General features: G+C 22.2%; 1 protein-coding gene across 9 annotated transcripts in view; it reads left to right on the forward strand.

Annotated features, from left to right (window-relative positions):
- Nucleotides 1–12,671, forward strand: part of LOC129618644 (AMP deaminase 2) — a 62,125-nt gene extending 49,454 nt beyond the window's left edge. For 3 of the 9 annotated variants that reach the window (XM_055533521.1, XM_055533520.1, XM_055533522.1), the window contains exons 2-13: nt 2,667–2,701; nt 4,225–4,529; nt 7,175–7,222; nt 9,104–9,219; nt 10,204–10,298; nt 10,396–10,521; nt 10,578–10,908; nt 10,999–11,162; nt 11,232–11,522; nt 11,597–11,891; nt 11,958–12,068; nt 12,144–12,666. In XM_055533521.1, the coding sequence (XP_055389496.1) occupies nt 2,667–2,701; nt 4,225–4,529; nt 7,175–7,222; nt 9,104–9,219; nt 10,204–10,298; nt 10,396–10,521; nt 10,578–10,908; nt 10,999–11,162; nt 11,232–11,522; nt 11,597–11,891; nt 11,958–12,068; nt 12,144–12,308 (2,082 nt within the window). In that variant the 3' untranslated portion in view covers nt 12,309–12,666. Of the gene's footprint in view, nt 1–2,666; nt 2,702–4,224; nt 4,530–7,174; nt 7,223–9,103; nt 9,220–10,203; nt 10,299–10,395; nt 10,522–10,577; nt 10,909–10,998; nt 11,163–11,231; nt 11,523–11,596; nt 11,892–11,957; nt 12,069–12,143 lie in introns of all 9 variants that reach the window. The other 6 variants (XM_055533515.1, XM_055533516.1, XM_055533519.1 and 3 more) reach the window with 5 other exon arrangements.
- Nucleotides 12,672–21,929: the final 9,258 nt, after the last annotated feature.

Consider the following 21,929-nt stretch of genomic DNA (forward strand, 5'->3'; position numbering starts at 1 on the left):
TTTTTTTAGTCTCTTAATGGAACTTGGTATAAGATGCACCCGTTCCAGTGGGTCAATCTCGCTAATTTGCCATTCCAATTTGCATGTCGTGAAAGTTAGCATTCGTGCCGAGTTTCAAGTCTCTTGAAATAACCAGAGAAAAGTTCAATGCTGTCACTTAATGCGAAAAGAAATCCTTCTTAAAAACTTGTGTTTTAAATTCTTAATATCATTTTACTCTTAATATCCTCTTAAACACTGATTTTTGCTTCATTATTAAAGAATTTTCACTTTTAGTTGATAAACTCTCTATGTACTCTCTCAAGTACTGTCTGTTTTCAAGAATTATAAATAAATGAGCCGATTAAATCACCTTATAAGCAAATATTTTAATGTCGTTATAAATTAATTTTAAATATTTAAAAAAGACTTACACTTTTATTAATCGATTAGAATTGTTAGAAACTTAAGGAAACATTATTTATTACTTGTATTTCCACTATTTAGACAATAAACTTAATGTAAATATAAAAAGTTTCAAATTAAATTGTCAACTAAACAAATTTATTTATGCCTAATGTCCATTTTCAAGGTTATGGTTCTAACATAGAGAAAAATATTATATTACATCCTTACTTTATGTGTCGCGAACATTGTGTTATCAAAAAAAAAAATTAAATGGGGAAAACTAACATTAAAAGCTAAAATCAATAATTTCTTTTACATGGGAACAACGATGGAATTTGTTATTATGGACAATATGAAATTTTGTAAAAACTAAAAAAACTTTCATAATTACATGAGTTTTTTTTATGTTTAAAAAAAGTAGTAAATGTTGCGACAGTTATTCTCAAACTTTAAAATTTTAGTATTGAAGATGTGAAGCATGGTGCGTGTGTAGCTTGTATGAGATTTATCTGAAATCGATAGTGAACTTCTGCTTTAGAGTTTTGTAATATTTGTAAGGAGTTTCAATATTTATCAAATTGGTCTCTAACGTATAAAATTTAATTACGATATTTAATAACGAAAATAAGGTATTAAAAATATAAAGAAAGTTATAAAGAAAATACAAAAATAAACTATGAAAGAGTTTGCAAAATATTTTATTTAGGTTAGAATTTATTGGATGAGTTTAATTATATTGTGCTATATTGAATTCGTATTGAAACAAAATTTACAGCAAAATAAAAATTCAAACCTATTTTATTCTTCTGAATTCGAAAAAATTACAATGAAAACTAAAAATAGTATTTAATTTTAACTTGAAAACAAAGAAGAGAATGAACAAAGCATATTTATAATAATGTCAAGTATTAAAAGTAAAATTTGTAAACAGAAAACGTTTCTTTTCTTTGTAAGAAAGTAATTATTAAAATTAATTTATTTCCACTTAAGGCAATTTAATTATTTAAATAATTTGCTGTAGAAGATATTGTTATAATACTCGTAGATTCTTTGAGATGTTTTTATTATGGTATATTTTTACGTTTTTTACGGTAATGCTAACTCAGCAATTAACTCGCAATTTGCTTCAAAATATCTCAGAATGTTTCTTCAGAAACTTTTAAAGTGTTAGATTTTAAGGTAAATATGAAGAAAGAATGGTAAAAATGAGTATTCTTAAAAATGAAGAACGTTTTTCGGATATTACGTATCTTACTTATTTCAGAAACATGACAATAAGTGAAATATGTGTAAAATTGAATCACTTTGCTTTTAAAGGTTGACTAATTTGGATGATACTATAAATTTTATAATAAATTTTTTCCATGGTGTAATGACAAAAAACTACAAAAATCGACTTTAAAAAATGAAAATTGTGATTTGAAAGTTGGTTGCAAATGCAGCCTTATTCTAAAAGAAGTCGAGATTGGCGTTAATAATTATGAAAATGCTGTAAAGCTATTATCTACAAATATATGCTATATGCGCGGGATAGTTTTGTAAATGACGTTTTCAATTGCGGACATATGCAATAAAGTCTTTATAATTAGAAATGCATATACTTCATTTCTAAAATAGTTTAAAATAAAAGTTTGAGAACGACTAATCGCATTATAACTATTTGCACAATAACGACATGTACCATACCTCAATTCTTGCGTTAATTTTTAACAAAATTTAATATAAATTAATGGCAGTTAAGTTTTTTTTAATATTTTATATCTAAATTATTTTGGAATAGCCAATATATTCAAGACAGAAAACTTGTAATATTTAGGTGTTTTACATATATAAACTATATTATACATGTATCGAAATCTATAGTATGAAAAATTGTTTTGTTTGGAGTTCGTGTCTCATATTGTACATGCAAAATATCAATGTAAAAAGATTACAATAGTAAATAAATTACAATATAATTGTCTATTTTATTATTATTTTTTTTTAACTTAGCAAAATTCAATACTTTTCAAGATCCTTTTATATTTTGTTTATCAAAAATGTAAAAACTTAATAAGTTTGTAAAGTAAATTTAGTTGTCCTTTTAACTTCTATTGAAAATGATGCCATTTTAATTTGTAAACATTAAAAAAAATTGTTCGTTGTTAAATTTCTTTATTTATTTTAATAAGATAAACAGTTGTAGTATAGAATTTATTTGAAAAATTTATTTGAATAACAAGAAATATTTACAAAGGAAAAGTTAATTTATACCAGAAATTTTATTTTTATTTCAAAAGATGTCGTTTACAAATGATTCATACACCTTTGGTTGGTATGTAATTTTTTATTGAAAATATTTGAATTGTTAAATTAAAAATTTATAACAATGTAGTTACGAATTTTTCGTTTATTGATTCTGTAATAGTGCATTTTGGTAACAATTAAACTGAATCTCATTATAGCTCTATTATCTCATAAAAATTACTCATAAAAATTATTAAAAAAAAATTGAATTATTTTTAACGTACTTTGAAATTTTACAAGATCAGGCAACTTTATTTAATTAAGAGCATTGCCAGCTATTTTTCATAGGTTTGTATTGTGCATTTTCATTACTTATGCTAGAAATTATTATAGTATCACATATTGTACGAGTATTTCTTATAATAAGCATAAATGAACTCAAAGTTAAAATCTTTTCATATAACATAAATATTACATTACCAGATTTGTAGAAAAATGTGTCAATTATTTTACATTCTCATTTCGTTTAATAATTAATGTTATTTATTCGAGTTTTTCCCGAATATTTTATTTTGGAACTTTTTTGAAGAAAATATAAATTTTTTCTTTGGGCCTTTCACTGTTAGGTGAACGAACAAAGATCAACATTTAAAATAATATGCGGCAGAAAGTTAGCCTAACATTATAAGAGCAATATAATAAACAATAAGAAACTCTTTATTCCCAAATTTTAAAGTATCACGAATATGCCAATAGTTTCAGTAATGGAGTAAGGGAAAAAATTGTCCCAAAACGTTTCTATAATTTTTAATCTTTTGAAATATGACAAAATTTTTCTGATTTATAAATTTTGTGCATTTTGTATTTGCTTGCAGATAATATTAACACATAAAAAATATATTCATTATAATTTTGTCCATATATTATATTTTCTTGTTTTGAATTGCATAGTTTTAGGAGGAATATTATAAAAAGTTAAATAGAACAGTTTTGATGTGATACAGACTAGTGACTTCGAAATTGTTATATAATAGACTTATGGTTTTTTAAATTGCCATTTTTTTTTTAATTTGAATTTTGAAGGATTTTGTTGATTAAAAATTCCAATTCAGTAGATGAAAGTATTATAAATAGTTTTAACTACGAGTTGAAACGTAAAGTAGAGTATAATTTAAAGTTTTGCATTACAAAAATTCAGGAGATTATATGAAACAATAAATTTATTTGCAGCATAGCAATTTTTTGTTGAAATAAGACTAGTTTTTTTTTTTGAACTTTTAAATTTTCAATTTGATGAAAATTCGAGGTTTTCTAATACCATTTTGATACAGTAAAATATTCTGAACAATAAATTTCATAAAATGTATTTCATACTTTTGAGTAATTTAATATTGAAAATATTGCGATGACTCATCATCATCTTTCACATATTTGAAATAATGGAAAAATACTAATTAGGTACTTTAGTATAAAAGTAAATTACTCATATATAAATTTTTTCATTCTATGCTTGAACGTTAATCATACATGTCTGTTTTATGATTTTATCGCTCAATATAATATTATATAATTAAATTAATCATAATAAAATAAAAAAAATTCATTTTAAAGGAGTATGAATGAAAAAATCGGTGGATCAAATGTACCGGATCTTGATGATGTTGATTATTTAGAAGATGGTGAATTGGCACAGCATTTTCAAAGGGTATCTATATCTGGTGAAGATACAAGCGGTGTACCATTAGAAGATTTAATAAGAGCATCATCTTTGTTAATTGAGGCACTTGAATTACGTGAACGTTATATGAGATGGTCACAACAAAGTTTTCCACGAACAACAACTAGATTTTTAAAATCAGTACATGAAAAGGGTCGTATTAATATTGAAGAGCATTCGAATAGAAAATCAATAGCTGGTAAGATTGGAAAAATATGAAAAATATTAAATAAAAAATTTATAAAGTAATACTTATAACTATATAAAATAATGCAATTTATAAAAATTTATAAATATTTTTTTTTTTCAAATGAGAAGTTTACATGAATATCACGAATTCAATAAAGTTTTCTTTTTTATTGTTCTATACAAGTATTGAGAATGCACCCACCTTTTCAAAAGACATGATTCCAAATTAATGGTGGTTTAATTTGAAAATGTTTTTTTTTATTTTAATTATTTTTGTTAAAATTTTTTTTTTTATTTTTTTTGAGAATTCCTTATTTTGTCATACATAGTGTTTTTCTTGGTTTAAAGCGTTAAATACATGCAATTGTAAGTACTAGAATATATAAAAACTATATAAGTAGGTACATTAAGTATGCATATATACACATATAGGTAATTGAAGCGTGAATTTTGGGATCACATACAAATTTTGTTTTGTTCTTTTTTAGTGTTTTAATTGCACACAAACTTTTGGAAATTGCACATTATTAATGCAATGGTTTTATAAAATAAGTGCAAAAAATCTAACCCTAATTACAATTTTTATACTTTAAAGTAATGAATAAAAATATAGTTGGTTTTTATAAATTTTCAATTTTTCAAACTCGTTTTTATAAAATATCGCATATTGTAGTTCAACGCATAGTGTTATGAATTGAACTATAAATTCAGAATGAATATTGTGATACATTTGCCTTATATGTTTTAATTAGTAGAAGGGAAATAAATATCATAATATTCATTTGGAGTCCCAATTTAGAACAATTAAGTTCTACAATATGGAAACGATTTTGAAAAATTATTGATTAGGTCACTTTTACTTTCACCCCAACCCGCCAATTATAACTGAAAGATTTGAGAAAATTAAAGATTGTCGCAACAGTGACGATGCAGTGCAAAAATTTTGGTATAAAAATTATATTTTGTATAATAAATATTATAATTATGTATAACATTTTTATAATCCAATTATTTGAAGAACTCTTATGAACTTCAGATAAATTTAATAAATTTAATGAATTATACCCTGCACCTTTCGTTATTGTGTAGCAATTACTCGAAACTCTAAAATCATTCTATAGAAACTTCACGGACATGTCTGACCTATAATTGGACATCCGACTACCAAGTTTCATGAATCTGACCTTATAATTTTTCCAAATATTTAAAATTAGCTTTTGGAGTTGTATGGTAAGTACCTGAACCTACCAAGCAATTCCACCAAAACTTCACAAATATATCTGATCTATAATCGAACGCACAACTGCCAAGTTTCATGAATCTGACTTTATTATTTTTCCAAATATTTAAAATTAGCTTCTGGAGTTGTATGGCAGGTACCCGAACCTGTCAAGCGATTCCTCTAAAACTTCAGAAATATATTTGACCTATAATTGGACACATGACTGCCAAGTTTCATGAATCTGACTTTATTATTTTGCCGAATATAAAAAATTTGCTGTTGGAGTTGTATGGCAGCCACCCGAACCGGTGCAGCTATCCCATTATAATTTTTAGAGCATGTGTAGAATATATACACATGTATACAAAACTTTATATTTATAGCTTTATTAGTTTTTGAAATATTTAAAATAAACTCTTGGAGTTGTATGGCAGCTACCCGAACCCGTTGTCCGACTTAGTCCAATAACAATAGGGTTCGTCCTTGGCGCAAACGAAAAAACTTGTGAAAGTTTGATGTCGATTGCATTATTTGTTTTTGAGTTATCGTGCGATCGGACGGACGGACGGACATGTCTAAATCGACGCAGAATTTTACGCTGAGCAAGAATATATATATATGTCCATACCGCAGATGACTCCTTCAAATAGTTACAAACTCCATACCAAAGTTAATATACCCTTCACGAAGTGCAGGGTATAAAAAAAAAACAATTAAAAATAGGTATGAAGATTTAATGATAATATGGAAAATTGTTTATTAAATATGTAAGTAATTCAATATACAAGAACAGCTAAAATTATTATTGCTTAATTCCTTAAATTAATAATCAAATTCAAATAGTTTGGAATGATTTATGGAAAGCGAAACTGTAATAATTTTATACCTAAAATTTTTAACCGCGTACCACATGCTTGAAGGCCAACTGTTACCAATTAATAAATTTCTTTGCAAAACAAAATGTCAACAAAAATATAAAAAGTTGCAAAGCATTATTGGTGGCATGTTAAGATTATTTTTACGAGTTACATTGTTGTTAGCGTTATTGGTAAACCAAAAATAACCAGTTGTCATGCAATTAGAATAACTGATTGTTGACGTAATCTAATGATACAGAAAAATTAAATTTATTTAGATACATATATTATATTACCGTCAGCATTAATACGAAGTTTTCAATTTTGGAAAAATAAATTTTTTAAAGTCTGTCTAATATCATACTTTAAAATTAAAAATTCAGTGCTAATTAGCTAGTAGGCTTTTGGTCTTCTTTGTACATATTACATTTTTCAAAATTTTTAAGTAATGTTAAAAATTGTATGTAACGCAAGAATTTAAATTAGAAACACTATGTAACGAAAAGTAAAATGTGAAAAAAAATTTAATTCATTTTTTTTTGTATATTTTTTTTTGTAAATTTTTTATTTTTTTAGAATTAATCCGCAAGATCAGTCTACCCAGCATAGAAATAGAGCTTAAAGGTAATTCGTCTGTTGCTCTTCAGCGGGCGGATCATTTCATTTTCATAAAAAGAAAATCTTTGTTTGTTTTTTTATAATTTGTTACTTTGTTTTTAATTTTTAATAATTTCCTAATTTTATTTATAATTATTTTTATTTATTTTTTTTTTATTTGTTATTAAAAATTTGTTACTATTTGTTTTCTTTCATTTTTTTTAATTATATAAAATTTGATTGTATAAAATTTGTTGTTAAAATATTAGATTAAGTAAATTAAGTTCACAGTATACCTACATAAGATAATTCAAACATTGCCCTGTTGCCGATGACAATTTTGGGTAACGTGCAACTGGGTCCTTTTATGTAACAAGCACGGCAATATTTTTAGTTTTCTTATGCAATATTATGCATTAAGAACAATACGATTTTGTTTTATTTTTATTCTCAAGCCTTGAAAGTTTTTTATTTAGGTATTTCTTTACGATATTTATTCTATTTTCTAAAAAGTAACGCGAGGCAATATTATTTTTCCGCTTTCTTGGAATTGATTTACATATTTCCAATTCAATTCGTAGCCATTTTTTTAAATTGTTGTTATTTTGCAGATATTAAAACTACTTAATTATAAAGAAATCTTTGTTTAAAAATTTTCTATTTAAATGTACGTCTAATGTCTAATCTAATATGTATTACTTAATTTACAATAGCAATTGTATTATAGTTTTGTTTTTTGAATTGTTGTCTTATGTGCAATTACATATTAGTTGAATAACCCAGAAATATTTAACAAAAAAAAAAAGTTGTTTGAAAACCATTTTTAATAAGAAATTTCTATATTTTTCCTTAATTTGTAGGACGCTCAAATAGTTTACAAGGAAACAGAATAGGGACAAGTATGTATTACGGAACTCATTTCAAACTTTCATTTATTTAATGTACTAATGTTCTTCTTTATGTGGTAGTGACAGTTTATGTCGTTTCCAAACAATTTAAATGTTGAGACGTTTTCTACTGCAACCCTGGAAAAGTTTCAAAATTTTCTCGAAAAACTAAAAAAATCCAAATTAGTTTTTAAAATTTTATGCAATCAAAGTATAATTTTCTTTTTTATATAATTTTTTTTTATTATTTTCTGCCTTTAAAGTTATTTAACTTTGAATTTGAATACTCGTAACATCTTTATACAATTGGAACTTCTTTATAAAATTTTTTTTTCAAAATTCAAATTTTTTAAATAATTTGCTTCAGTTGTTTAGAAATCTGTTAGAAACGTAGAAATCTGTTCATGGATTCTGTTCATTTATTCTAAATTTTTATTTACATTTCTTTTTAAGTTCTTGGCTCTGACTTGCGTGTCATGACTGTTCAATTTTGATATTAAGAATCTCATATCTTCTTTATTAATTTCAAATTGATCAGTTTATTCTCAAGAGATTAAAAATTATGATTGAAAACTGATTGAACTTTACACAGCGGTAAAATCTTTATTGATGATTTTTGAGGTTAAACTAAAACTGTTGTTTTTTTTTTCTATCAGAACTATTGAATTTTTCTAAATAATTGTAACTTATAAAATAATATTTGTAATAAATCATATTTTCGCCAATATTTTATGTCATTATATTAAAATACATAAAAACATTTTTATATGTACAAATGTAATTTTAAAAAAATTATTAAGTTTGAAAAATTAAATCCAGAAATGCGAATTTGACCCGTTCCTGGTATTTTGTCTTTATTGTATTTTGACTAATAAACTCATATAGCTTTTATTAGAAGTGTTCGCATTTATAAGAGCTTAAAAAATTATTATACAAAAAAAAAACATTAAAGATATTTTTTGCTTCTAAGACTGGAAATAAAATCAATGAAATTTTAAAATTTTGTTTTTTCTAATTTTAGAATATCCAAGTGATCCACCGCAAGAAACTGCTGAACATTGGGATATTGAATTTGGATCAGATTTAAATTATACAATTCGTTCTGTTGATGGTGTTTTTCATGTATACAAAGATGAGGTAAATGGATCAATTTGAGCTTAACTTTTAAAATCCTATTTAAAATTTAAGTGTTATTAAGTGTTAAAACATTGTCGAGTGACTCTTTTAATGGATAAATTTTTTAAAAAATTTTAACTTTGAATTTCAAAGAATTTCATCAACAAAAGATAAATATTTAAATTTAACAAAAATTAATAAAAGTAAGATGTTTTCTTTTGATTAAAGCTGTAATTCCGAAATTATCGTGCGATTACTTAGGTGCCCAATATAAAAAGCTGTGAGATGTTCTAAAAACGCATTTAAATTAATTCACACCGTTATTGTCAATATGTGTTTGCTATTGTTTTTAGAATCATTTGTATTTCGGAAATGTATGTAATCCCAGTAACAAGTACAAATCTATAAATAAGTGCAGTTAAATAAGCATCTTTCTTGATGTTTCAACAATAGACAGCTAGATGAACAAATAAAATATACAGACAAACAATTTTACAGACATATAAACTAATAATTAAAAAAAATTGAAATGGACTAACATAGCTAATTCGAATTAGAACTCGACTATGACTTAGTATAGAGCAAGAATATTAGGTTTCGGAAAGGGGTTTCTTCTTGATATGACATACACAGCTAATTCCAATTAAAACTCGACTATGACTTAGTATAGAGCAAAAATATTAAGTTTCGGAAAGGGGTTTCTTCTTAATATGGCGACGTTACAAAATTAATTTTAACATTTTAATTTTCTAACATTTTACTCATGTTCATTTTTGAACAGCGCAGTCAATCAACGAAGAAGATAGAAGAAAATTTGCTTGCGACTCAAATTGACTCATGACAATATTTGGACAACAATATTTCGTATTCGGCGGCGGAATAAAATGAAATTTTACAAAAATTTTAAATTAATAACACTCTAGTACCAATTAAATTTTCTTTTCATTTATACTTTTTCGCAAAAAATTCCATAACAATTATTTATTCTTAATTTTTATTATGTAGGTATGTAAAGAACCATTTGAAGTAGAATATCCAAATTTAACGGAATTTGTGAAGGACATGAATAAAATGTGTAATATGATGGCTGATGGACCATTGTAAGTATAAATAACACAAATTTTTATAATTTTATCATAAACAAATAATTTTTTTGAAATACTGAAAAATTTAACAAATATTTACTTATATTTTCAGAAAATCATTTTGTTACCGCCGTTTAAGTTACTTACATTCTAAATATACACTACATGTACTATTAAATGAGCTTAGAGAATTAGCATCACAAAAAGCAGTACCTCATAGAGATTTTTATAATATTAGGTACGAAATAAGATAATTTTTCACTTTCTTTCTTTTAATAAATTTTATTATTACAGAAAAGTTGATACTCACATTCACGCTGCATCTTGTATGAATCAAAAACATTTATTACGTTTTATTAAGAAAACTTTAAAAAATAATGCTGATGAGGTTGTTACTGTTTCAAAAGGTGTGGCAATGACATTAGCTGATGTGTTTAAATCTATGAATTTAACAACATACGATCTAACTGTCGATATGTTAGATGTTCATGCAGATCGTAACACTTTCCATCGTTTTGATAAATTCAATGCCAAATATAATCCGATTGGTGAATCAAGATTACGTGAAGTATTTTTGAAAACAGATAATTATATTAATGGAAAATATTTTGCCCAAATAATTAAGGTAAACTAACTTTTATTTAAATTTTAAAAATAATATTATTTCGAGTATAAAGTCCATATTAAAAAGTAAAATGTAATTTATATTCAATAGGAAGTGGCTTTTGATTTGGAAGAATCAAAATATCAGAATTGTGAATTACGTTTGTCAATATATGGAAAATCTAGTGAAGAATGGAATAAACTAGCTAAATGGGCAATTACATATGATGTGTATTCAACAAATGTTCGCTGGTTAATACAAATACCTCGTTTATTGTAAGTATTTTAATTTAAAACTAATGTTTTTAGTTTTGTTAATTAAAATATAACTGCTTTCGATTTCAGTGATATCTTCAAAGCCAACAAAATAATGAATTCATTCCAAGAAATTCTTGATAATATTTTTTTGCCATTATTTGAAGCAACAAGTAATCCTCATAAGCATCCAGAATTACATAGATTTTTACAATATGTTATTGGATTTGATTCAGTAGATGATGAATCAAAACCGGAAAATCCACATTTCGATTCGGATATTTCAACGCCAAAAAATTGGACTGATGAAGATAATCCTCCTTATGCCTATTATATTTATTATATGTATGCAAATATGACGGTTTTAAATGCTTTCAGGAAGTATGTTTTATTTTAAACAAATTTTAAGATTTTTGCATGCTTATATAATTAAATTTTGTTTTATTTCGTTTTAGAAAACGAGGATTTAATACATTTGTATTAAGACCACATTGTGGTGAAGCTGGTCCAGTTCAGCATTTAGTTGCAGGATATTTAATGGCTGAAAATATTTCACATGGCTTATTACTTAGAAAAGTTCCAGTATTACAATATTTGTTTTATTTGGCACAAATAGGAATCGCTATGTCTCCATTATCTAATAATTCATTATTCTTGAACTATCATCGAAATCCATTGCCTGAGTATTTATCTAGGGGTTTAATTGTTTCTTTAAGTACTGACGATCCACTTCAATTCCATTTCACAAAAGTATGTTTTTAGAAATTTATTCATATACAATCCAAATTTCATATAATTTTAATATTTTAAAAATAGGAACCTCTCATGGAAGAATATAGTATCGCAACTCAAGTTTGGAAATTGAGTTCATGTGATATGTGTGAATTAGCTCGAAACAGTGTTATTATGAGTGGTTTTCCACATAAAGTATGTATAAAATCAATATATGTAATTTGTATTTCTTTATTTCATTTTTTAATAAATTTTGTTTTAAAATTTTAGATGAAACAACATTGGCTTGGACCAAATTATACAAAAGAGGGTGTCGCTGGTAACGATATAACTCGTACAAATGTGCCAGATATTAGAGTGGCTTATCGTTATGAAACATTATTGGATGAATTGTCAAATATATTCAAAGTTCATGAAAAAGCTGCTCAGAAATAAAAATTTAATTACTTAATAATATAGTTACTATATAATAATATATATTATGCTACAAAATAAAATTTTTGTTAAGGTTAAATTATATATTTTTAAAACAATAACTAAAAAAAAAACAAACCCTTTACTAGATTATGTAACCCATGTATTTTATCTTAAAAACAAGTATTCTTTTTTTCTAAATTTTATCTCTTTAAAAAATTCGTATAGCGTCTGTGACTTATTATAAAAGAAAATTTTTAAAATTTAATTGAATATACGAGACCAAAATTATTAAAATATGACTATTATTACTAATTATTATAGTTAAAAAATATAACGATATTGTACTTGTTTTTTTTGAATAAAACTTTGGTATAAAATTATATATAAAACAATTATGTACTGTTAATAAAAAACAAAGAAAAAGGCAAAAAATTTAAAAGCATTTTTAATTAAAATATACTTTACAAATGAAAAATTGTACTTCTTTGTACAAAAATTCATGCTGATGCTAAATTTTTATTATTTGGTATTGCAATATTTTCATAGTATTAGTAGAGTTTTGTCTTTTCAACTTAGTACATTAGCAGTTTTCCATTTTGCTTAATATTATCCCAGTAAGTGGTTTTTGGAGGTAAATTTTTTTCCCTTTTTCACTCCTTGGAACAGCATAGGGCTTGTGCATGATATCATAGATATTCATTTGTGTCAAAGAGATTTAACTAAGTAGGTGACTAGCCTGTTGTAGCTTTTTCTTAATATATATATATATATACATATATATATTTAAGGTTATTAGTACTTATTGATTATTTTCTTTTAGTTTTTATAATATGGGATATTAGAATATATGAAAATTACTTGTATACTAATTTTTTATTACATAAGTATTGTATTATATTAAACTATAATATTGAATATAATTTTTATAATGACCTGACCGGGCTTTGAACCCGCCCTTCGATTAAAGGACCATAGCCGTTGCACCAATGGTCAGGTAAAGCAATACATATAATCTATTAATCAAAAATTATAAATAGTTGATAATTGTAAATACATTAAAGATAGTTTTACTGAGTAACTATCATACTTCAACATTAATCTGATTTTTGTATTTCTTTTTTGATTCAATTAGCTTGTTCTGACCAAAATTTTGTTAGTTGGTTTAAATTTAAAAGGTGTCTTTAAATTTTAATTTTTGGATGGATCATTTGCTTTTGCATTTTTGAATTTTGAAAGGACAATGAATATTGGGACTATATTACTTAGTAATGTTTAGATATAATTAGGGGGCACATAAAAAGGAACAGAATATGTGACTATAACTCTATTTTTTATTATATGATTTAATTTCACCTCTTATACTTATCTATTAAAAGTAAAGTAAAATAAAAATATTTTGTTATAATTTCTATACATAATTTTATTTTTGGTTTTTGTAACATTTTTCTCTTCTTTGGTTGTTTTTCTTTACCAATATAATATTATTTTTTTGTATTTTGTTTTAATAAATTTATAATAAACATTTTGATCGTATTTACGGTTTAATTTTTCCTTTTTTTTTGTGATTTAATTTTATGAAGTTGGTTTTTCTTATGTTTTATTTCTAATTTCTTAAATATTATTAAAAATTAATACTTCTAAATTTTATGATTAATAAATACAATTACTTTTGAATTTTTTCTTTAATTAATTTTCATTTTTTGTTTTTCTATGTGCGGGATTCTCACTTAGTTTTTGAATTTGCTGTTTTTTTTTTATATTTATTTGTTCTAGGAAGTTCCAGTAGTAAAAAAATTTTTCTTTATCAAATACTTTTGCGAGAAATTATTAATTACTTCGAAAAAAAAAAATTATTATATTTTTATCTTCTTTGGCATAATCACAACGACTTTTTAAAATTCTTCTTTTAAACATGATTTTTTTCTTCATTATTAAAATAGAATAGAAAATGATTAGTAATTCCAAAATAAAAATTGCTGAACAAATCATTTACAATAAGACGGTATGTTCTGAATAAGATTTCAACTTATATTTTTGCTTTTATAAAAAAAGATTAACAGATTAAATAATTAAGAGAAATTTTAAAACAATTATAAATTCAAAATTTTGCATTTAATTTTACTACAATGTAGATTGTTTTATAAAAGTTATTCAAATAATTATTGTATTGTGAAACTTCTTAAATGTTCAATATTTATCACTTATAAGAACTACTCATAAGCTCTCATCAATTATAAGGACTACTCCGATATAATGAAGGTTATTTCGATAATTACATAAGTACAATGCAAAAAGCTATGTTTAAATTTTCTTCTTGTGATTTAACATTTTAACGAAATGTTTTAAAATATAAATTCAAAAATAAAGTCGAATACAAAAAAATTATAAGAAAAAGTCACTGGAATATGACCAAGAAATTATTATCGAAGAAGAATATTTTATGGTACCATGTTATTTGTATAAGTACTTTAAATATACATTTATTTTTTTTAGATAATATTCTTTATATGAATAATTTTGAATTATATATTTTTTAATATCAATTTTTTCTTGTTTTCTTTTTATTTGCATATTAAATATAATAATCTGTTCTACAATAAAAATAATAAATTAAAATTATTTTTAATAAATATTATTATAATAAATATAATTGGCTAGTTATACATGATATGTAAATACAAAATGTATATAATAAATATTTTGTTTTGTATTTTTTTCGATTTTTTCTTCTTTTTTTTCTGAGTTTTCCTGATTTTTTTGTTAATACATGTATAACTATTATTTATTTTATATAATGTTCCATTTTGAAGTTTACATACTTATTTTGTAGTACATATTTTTTTTTATATATAAAGTTTTGGAATTAAGAATCATTCTAGCTACAGTATAATATAATCATTATATTTGAAATGAAAATAAAATAAAAATACGAGAAGACAAGTAAATTTTATAATTAGAATGAAATAAAATTAAAAATTGTATTTTTAATTTAATCATTTTTTTTAAATGTTGTTCTTTTATTATCGATTTTTTTTTGTGTTTGTTTTTCTTTTATAATTATATTTAATATATATTTAATTATTTATTCATATAATATTTATATTATTTATATTTAGATATTTTATAAGATAAATTTTATTATGTTATTTTTAATATATTTTATAAGTACTTTTTGCTTATTTTTCTTTTCTACTAACACAACCAAAATTAACAGTCTTAAAATAGTTAAAAATTAAAACTTAAATCTAATTTTTAGACGATTTTTTTTTAATGCAAATTAGTTAAGCAAAAAATTTTTGTTATAATTAATAATTATTTTTGCTTTTTGTTTTTCTTTTCTAGCAACGATAAACTATAGCTAATATAAATATAAAAATCAGGATACATCGTTTTAAAACATAGGAAAAAAATAAGGATCCGAATTTGTTATTAATTGTTTTTTTATTTTTTTTTAATATAAATTTAATAGTTTAATATAAATATAATAAATTTATAATTTTTTTTAAGTTAAATCTTTATTTTCTTTTATATATAATAATACTTAAATTTAAATACTTTTTATTTAAAGTTGTGTGAAAAACAAAATGTATATTTTGTTCTTAAATTAATAAATTTGAAAAAAAGAATCTGTAAAGAAAAATCATAGAAAAATAATTGAGTTTTTTAATATGTATTATTCATTTTATGGTTTGTTTACTTTATACTAAGCTTAAGCATTTTGCAAAATTATTGCAAATGTACATATATATCGAAATGTATAATATATAATGATAGTTTTAATCGATTAGTTTATATTTTACTGCGTTATTTTTTAACATTTGATGTTTATAAAGTTGCCATTTCAGCTGAGTACGTATATAAACAAAAGTCTTTATACGGATTGCATTTTTTTTACCACATGTAATTTTTCTAATCAAATAGGATACGGATACATGCATAAAAAATGCTGCCCGAATAGAAGCGTGTTCGACTGTATATCAAAGTAACGCTACTGTAAATGAAATACTTTCGATTTTTTCGAAAATTACTTGTATATTTGCATTGCTTCATAAAGTTTTATTAAATATTTAAAAAGTGTAATTTCATTAATAGCATTAATTTCTATTAGAAATATCATAAAAATTGATATTTTTTATTTTAAAATTTCTATAATTAATGCACGCTTATTTTAAATTTTTTCCGTTTATATATGTACTTAGTTTTGAGTGTTACCTGAAAAATATTCACAATACGAGTATGTGGTTTGCACACACACAAATAGATAGTTGTAACAAATTTTAGTTGATAATCCAAGTGAGTAAATAACAAAATAATTATAAGAAAAACTTATTTCACACAACTTTTTAATTTACGTTTTTAATTTTTTTTTCTTTCTTTTCTTTTTAATTTTTTTTTAATTATTTTTTAATTTGATTTAATCATATTATTATTTTATATATAGTAATAACTTTTTACAACACATAACTTTACAATATTGTAATTAATTTATAATAATATAATTTTTATAAATCTATACATTGTAATAAATTTTTTATAACTAAATTATTAAATACATACATATTATTATTTATAAATATATTTTACAATTTTTCATTTATTTTTACCTTTTAATTGTTTCATATTTCTTCAATTAGTTGTTAAATTTGAGTCTAGGTCGATATTTTTGAATTTTATAGTTATATAATAATATTTTGTTTTATTTTTATTATAGTTTAAATATGTTTATAAATGTTTATCTCTCAATTCATTTTAAAAATATATTTTATATATTGTTTTCTTTACTTTTATTTCTAAATTTAAATACATTATTTTTTTTTTTGTTTTCATGCTTATAATCTTACTATTTTTTCTTTTTTTTACTTTTTGGTGTAGACGTTTTGTGAATTATTTTGTTAAATTTTAAATACGTTTTATTTTTTAATTGCATTTCAATTTATTTATTTTTGTAAAGCGATAAAGAATTTTAAAAAATTTATAATTTACGGAATTAAATATAATTAAATTTTGAAGTAAATTTAAATTTTGTAATATGATATTTTGTATATGCTATGCGAAAAAAATAACAGATTTTTATAAACGCATTTCTGCAAAGCAATCGATTGAAAAGGCAATATTGCAATATTGCAAACATAATGGGATATGCAATATATTTTTGACTACTCTCTAAAATCAGAACAGTTCATTAGGATTTAACTGCACTTCTTATAGTAATTTCGCAATAATTAATGAAATATTTATTATGGCCTATTAAATTTCTGCTTATTTGAAGGGTTGCTTTTTTTAATGTTTACTATACTTTCTTATTTAACAATTGTTTTAAGGTGGTGTAACCTGTGAAACACGTAATGAACACGCAAAATATTTTATTCATTTAAATTTTTTTGCTGAAATAGATGGCTATAATATTTTTGCAATTAAAATAATTGTCAGGCGTTTGATACTTGAAGTTTCAATAGTAGTTTTCATATTACTGCATACATAATATTAGCGTTTCATTTTCAAATTATTTTCGCCAACTGACCTTTCCATTCTCATAATTTTAAAAAAAATTTTTGACGTGATCTTTCAAAATTAAAAAATACAATATCAAACGTTAACATATTGAATATGATTAGATTTATTGATTTTACTTTCTTTTCAAAATTTGATATAGTATTCTTGCAGTATAAGGTAATAAAATAATAAAAAATATTATAGTTATTGAATCGTAATTGACTTCATTCCCTTAATTTTTTTAAATTAATTAATTTACTTGTATTAGCAATTAAAGTCAAAGGCCGAAAAAAAATAAATAGTAAATAAATTTCTTTTAATGCAATACATAAAAAATTTAGTAAATTAATTTCTGAAATGCAATTAAAGAAGTCTATGTAGAATAAAATATGAATTGTAAGAACTTTGTTTTTTTTTAAACGTTTCTAATTACAAAAGTTTTGCTTTTCAACTTTCATCTAAATCTACGTCTATATATAACTACATATATATTTATATATGTATATATGTGGATGAAATTTTATATTATATACATTTATAACTTGTATATGGCACGTTTATAATTTTATACTGTATAATACATAATTTTATTGATCTCTAATTTCTAGATTATTGTTTCTTCTATTTCGATTTTTATAAATTTTCGGTAAATTCTGTATATTCTTTTTTGTTTGTTTGTTTGTTTCGAGAATAAAAATAAATTTTAAAAATGTGTTTTTTTTCTTTTGTTTTTCTTCTTGTTAAATTATTCTGATATATAGATATACATTTAGTGTTTATAAAAAATTGAGCCTATATTTTTTTGGTTTTATAATATAAAGTCAAAGTCTTTGAAAGTGTTTCTTATATTTTGAATGGTTTTATGTAAACTTCGTATGTAAAAAAAAGTGTTAACCTATTACCTGCCATAGTCTTAAAATGGAGATCAAAAACCATCAAAAATTTTTTTAAAATTAGTTAATAGACAAATCTTTTTTTTTCTTTTGAATTTATTTAAAAAATAAAAAAAAATTATTTAAAAAAAAAAAATTGGCAGCTAATTGGTTAATAAAATATTTTAAATCCAAGATGCATTTTGTTAAGACATAATTAATACAGCATGTGATATTATGTATAAATATAAATATACTTGTATATGTGTGTTGTATAGAAATAATTTGAAATGCAATTCAGAGTTCATTAATACTATACTTATTAATGTTTTGTATAAAAATTTCTAAATATTAATTTTTGCAATTAAATACGTTATATAGTATAATAAATTTAAATTTGGTTTTGAATTTTTCGTGTTCTTTTGGAATGAATAATTAATTTATCTATATAATAATTTAAATGAGTATTTTTAGAATAATTATATTTTAATCATAATTGTGTGGTAATTTTGTATAGAATTAATAAAAGTTTTTATAATACATATATAGAACAAATAGAAAATTTTTTTTTGTTTGTTTGTAAATCAGTCAATATTATAAGATTGTATATAGTATAAACTATATTTGGGTGTTGTTTCTTGGTTTGTTTGCGAGATATTTTATACTTTAATTTCGATGATCATAATGTTTTACTATAAAATATGCTATCATTTTTAAATTTTTTATTAAATTCATTTCAATCTAAAATTATTTATATGGTTTTTTAAATTTTTTTTTTAAACAATATTTTTTTTATTGTTACTTGTTTTTTATATAGATAAAAATATGGTAATACACTAACCGTTATTATTGCTCCATTATTCTATATCAGCTATACTATCAGTTTATCTATGCTTTGAATTATTTAATAAAAAAATAAAATTAAATTTAAATTAATGAAAAATGGTAATTTTGCTCTTAATATTTTAATAAAATAAAATTGTCATTGAAAATTTTTTGATGTGGCATTATTCAGGACAATTGAGGTTCTCATTAGGTATTTATAGAATTTTAAATTTCACAAATAATTTTAATTTGGAAATAACAGAATAACTAATTTGCGGAACAGGATATTACAGGTTTATATTATTATTTGAAAACAAAAAGAAAATATTCATAAACGCAATACTGCAAAGCTATAACTGCAACATATTTTTAACCACATTAGACAATTCATATGATTTAAATTTAATTGCGCTACTCATTCTAATTTCCCTACATTGAGAGATTTTAGTAATTTATGAAAAAAATAGTGATATACTGCGTTTATGAAGAGGCCTATAATTTAAAGAATTGTTTTTTAATTATCTTGAAAAAAAATTAAAATTATTTAATTTAATTATAAAAATTATTTTAATTATATTTTCTTTTATATTGCATTTTAGAATCAATAAAATAAAAATTTCATCAAGTATAAAAATGAGAAATAAAAAAAAATTGTTATTAAAATTCTTTCACTAACTGATAGTATACATACATATGTATTTATTTTTTTTTACAAAAATTTGTCATTAATTTCGCTTTTTTTATAATAAAATGAAATATTTAATTTTCATAAAATTTTTTTTCTTTTGCTTTCTTCTTTAAAAATTTTTCTACTATTTTTCGAACATTTTTCGTTATGTAAATTGATTTTTAATACTGTTTCTTACATTTTAATATTAAAAATTTTATAATTTATACTACATAATAATGCTGTACTGGGTCTATTACATTTTTGGTTTAACATTCTGTAAAAAAAATTGTAGCAAATAATGATAAGCTCTTTATTTCATTTAAATTTTCATTTCGTATTTTAATGAAAAAAAATATTTCTTAATCATTTTTTAATCATCATTATAATTTTTAATTTATTTCTTTATTATTATTATTATTATTATTATTATTATTATTATTATTATTATTATTATTATTATTATTATTATTATTATTATTATTATTATTATTATTATTATTATTATTGTTATTATTATTGTTATTACTTTTTGAATGTCTTTATATTCAGACGGGTCCATTAATTTCATTTCTCAAAATTTTATTATAATATCTCATTTAATTGATTTTTTACTATTTTATATCTAAATATATTCCGTATTATATAACAAATAATTTTTTTTATTATTTGCATTTTGATTTTGAGTAATAAAAGTTTTTTTTTTTAAAAAGTATAAGAATCGGATAAATCTTATAATTTCGTTACAAAATACGGTATGAATTATAATGGCAATAAAATATATTATATATAAGACATTTTCATAAATGCGATACTGTTAAACAATAACGTGATGAATACTGTTAGCAGATAACGTGATAAATCGGCAATACATTTTGAACTACTCTATATAAAATCAAAGCAGTTCACATGATCTAACTGTGAAAATATGAATACTGTGCATATATTTTGAGTTTAATTTGAAAAATTTTATGTTAGTATAATAATAACTCAGTTCAAATGGTAAAAAAAAATTTTACAGTATTATGTGTGAACGTAATTTTCGAAATGAAACGATAATAGAAAAATTCATGTTCATTTGCATAATCAATTATGTATTTTAAAATTTTAATTTCAAAAATACAAATGCTCTCATATTTACCTGCCTTAAAATTTTAAATTTGGTATATTTAAAAAAAGTAAATGTTTAATAATAATCAATATTTATAATTGTGTAAGATTGTATTGATTGAAAATAAACATTAAGAATTTTAATTTTTAACATTAAAAATTTAATTTAGAATTGCCAATCATAATCTTACGTATATCGAATTATGTAACGCAATCACAAATTAAAAAGCAACTATAATGTAAGTTAAACATATTTTAATTTTGCAATATGTTATTATTCAAAGATATTCTGCTATTATATTTAATATATAATTTTATATGTATATAATTATTTATAATAATTAAAAATAAATTTTTTTAACTAAAGCTTAAAAATACAATAATATTATTTAAGTATATAAAAATTTACAATATTTAGTAATTTAAACAAAAAAAAAATATACGTTTTAATATTTTTCATTTTGTTTAAATTCTTTAATGATAATAATTTACAAATTTTATTCAATTTAATATATTTATATAAATTTTTTCTTTTTGATTTAATTAAATCGAAATTTTATAAAATTAATATTAATTTCATTGATTTGTTTTTTTTTTTTTTATTAATTATATTTTATTGAGTTTATTTTTTTTGTGTTAATTTGCGCAGCCTGTAGCGATTAATTGATAAAA

Source organism: Condylostylus longicornis, unplaced genomic scaffold (genome assembly GCF_029603195.1).
Source record: "Condylostylus longicornis isolate FDR11 unplaced genomic scaffold, ASM2960319v2 ptg000010l, whole genome shotgun sequence".
Classification (NCBI taxonomy): Eukaryota; Metazoa; Arthropoda; class Insecta; order Diptera; family Dolichopodidae; genus Condylostylus; species Condylostylus longicornis.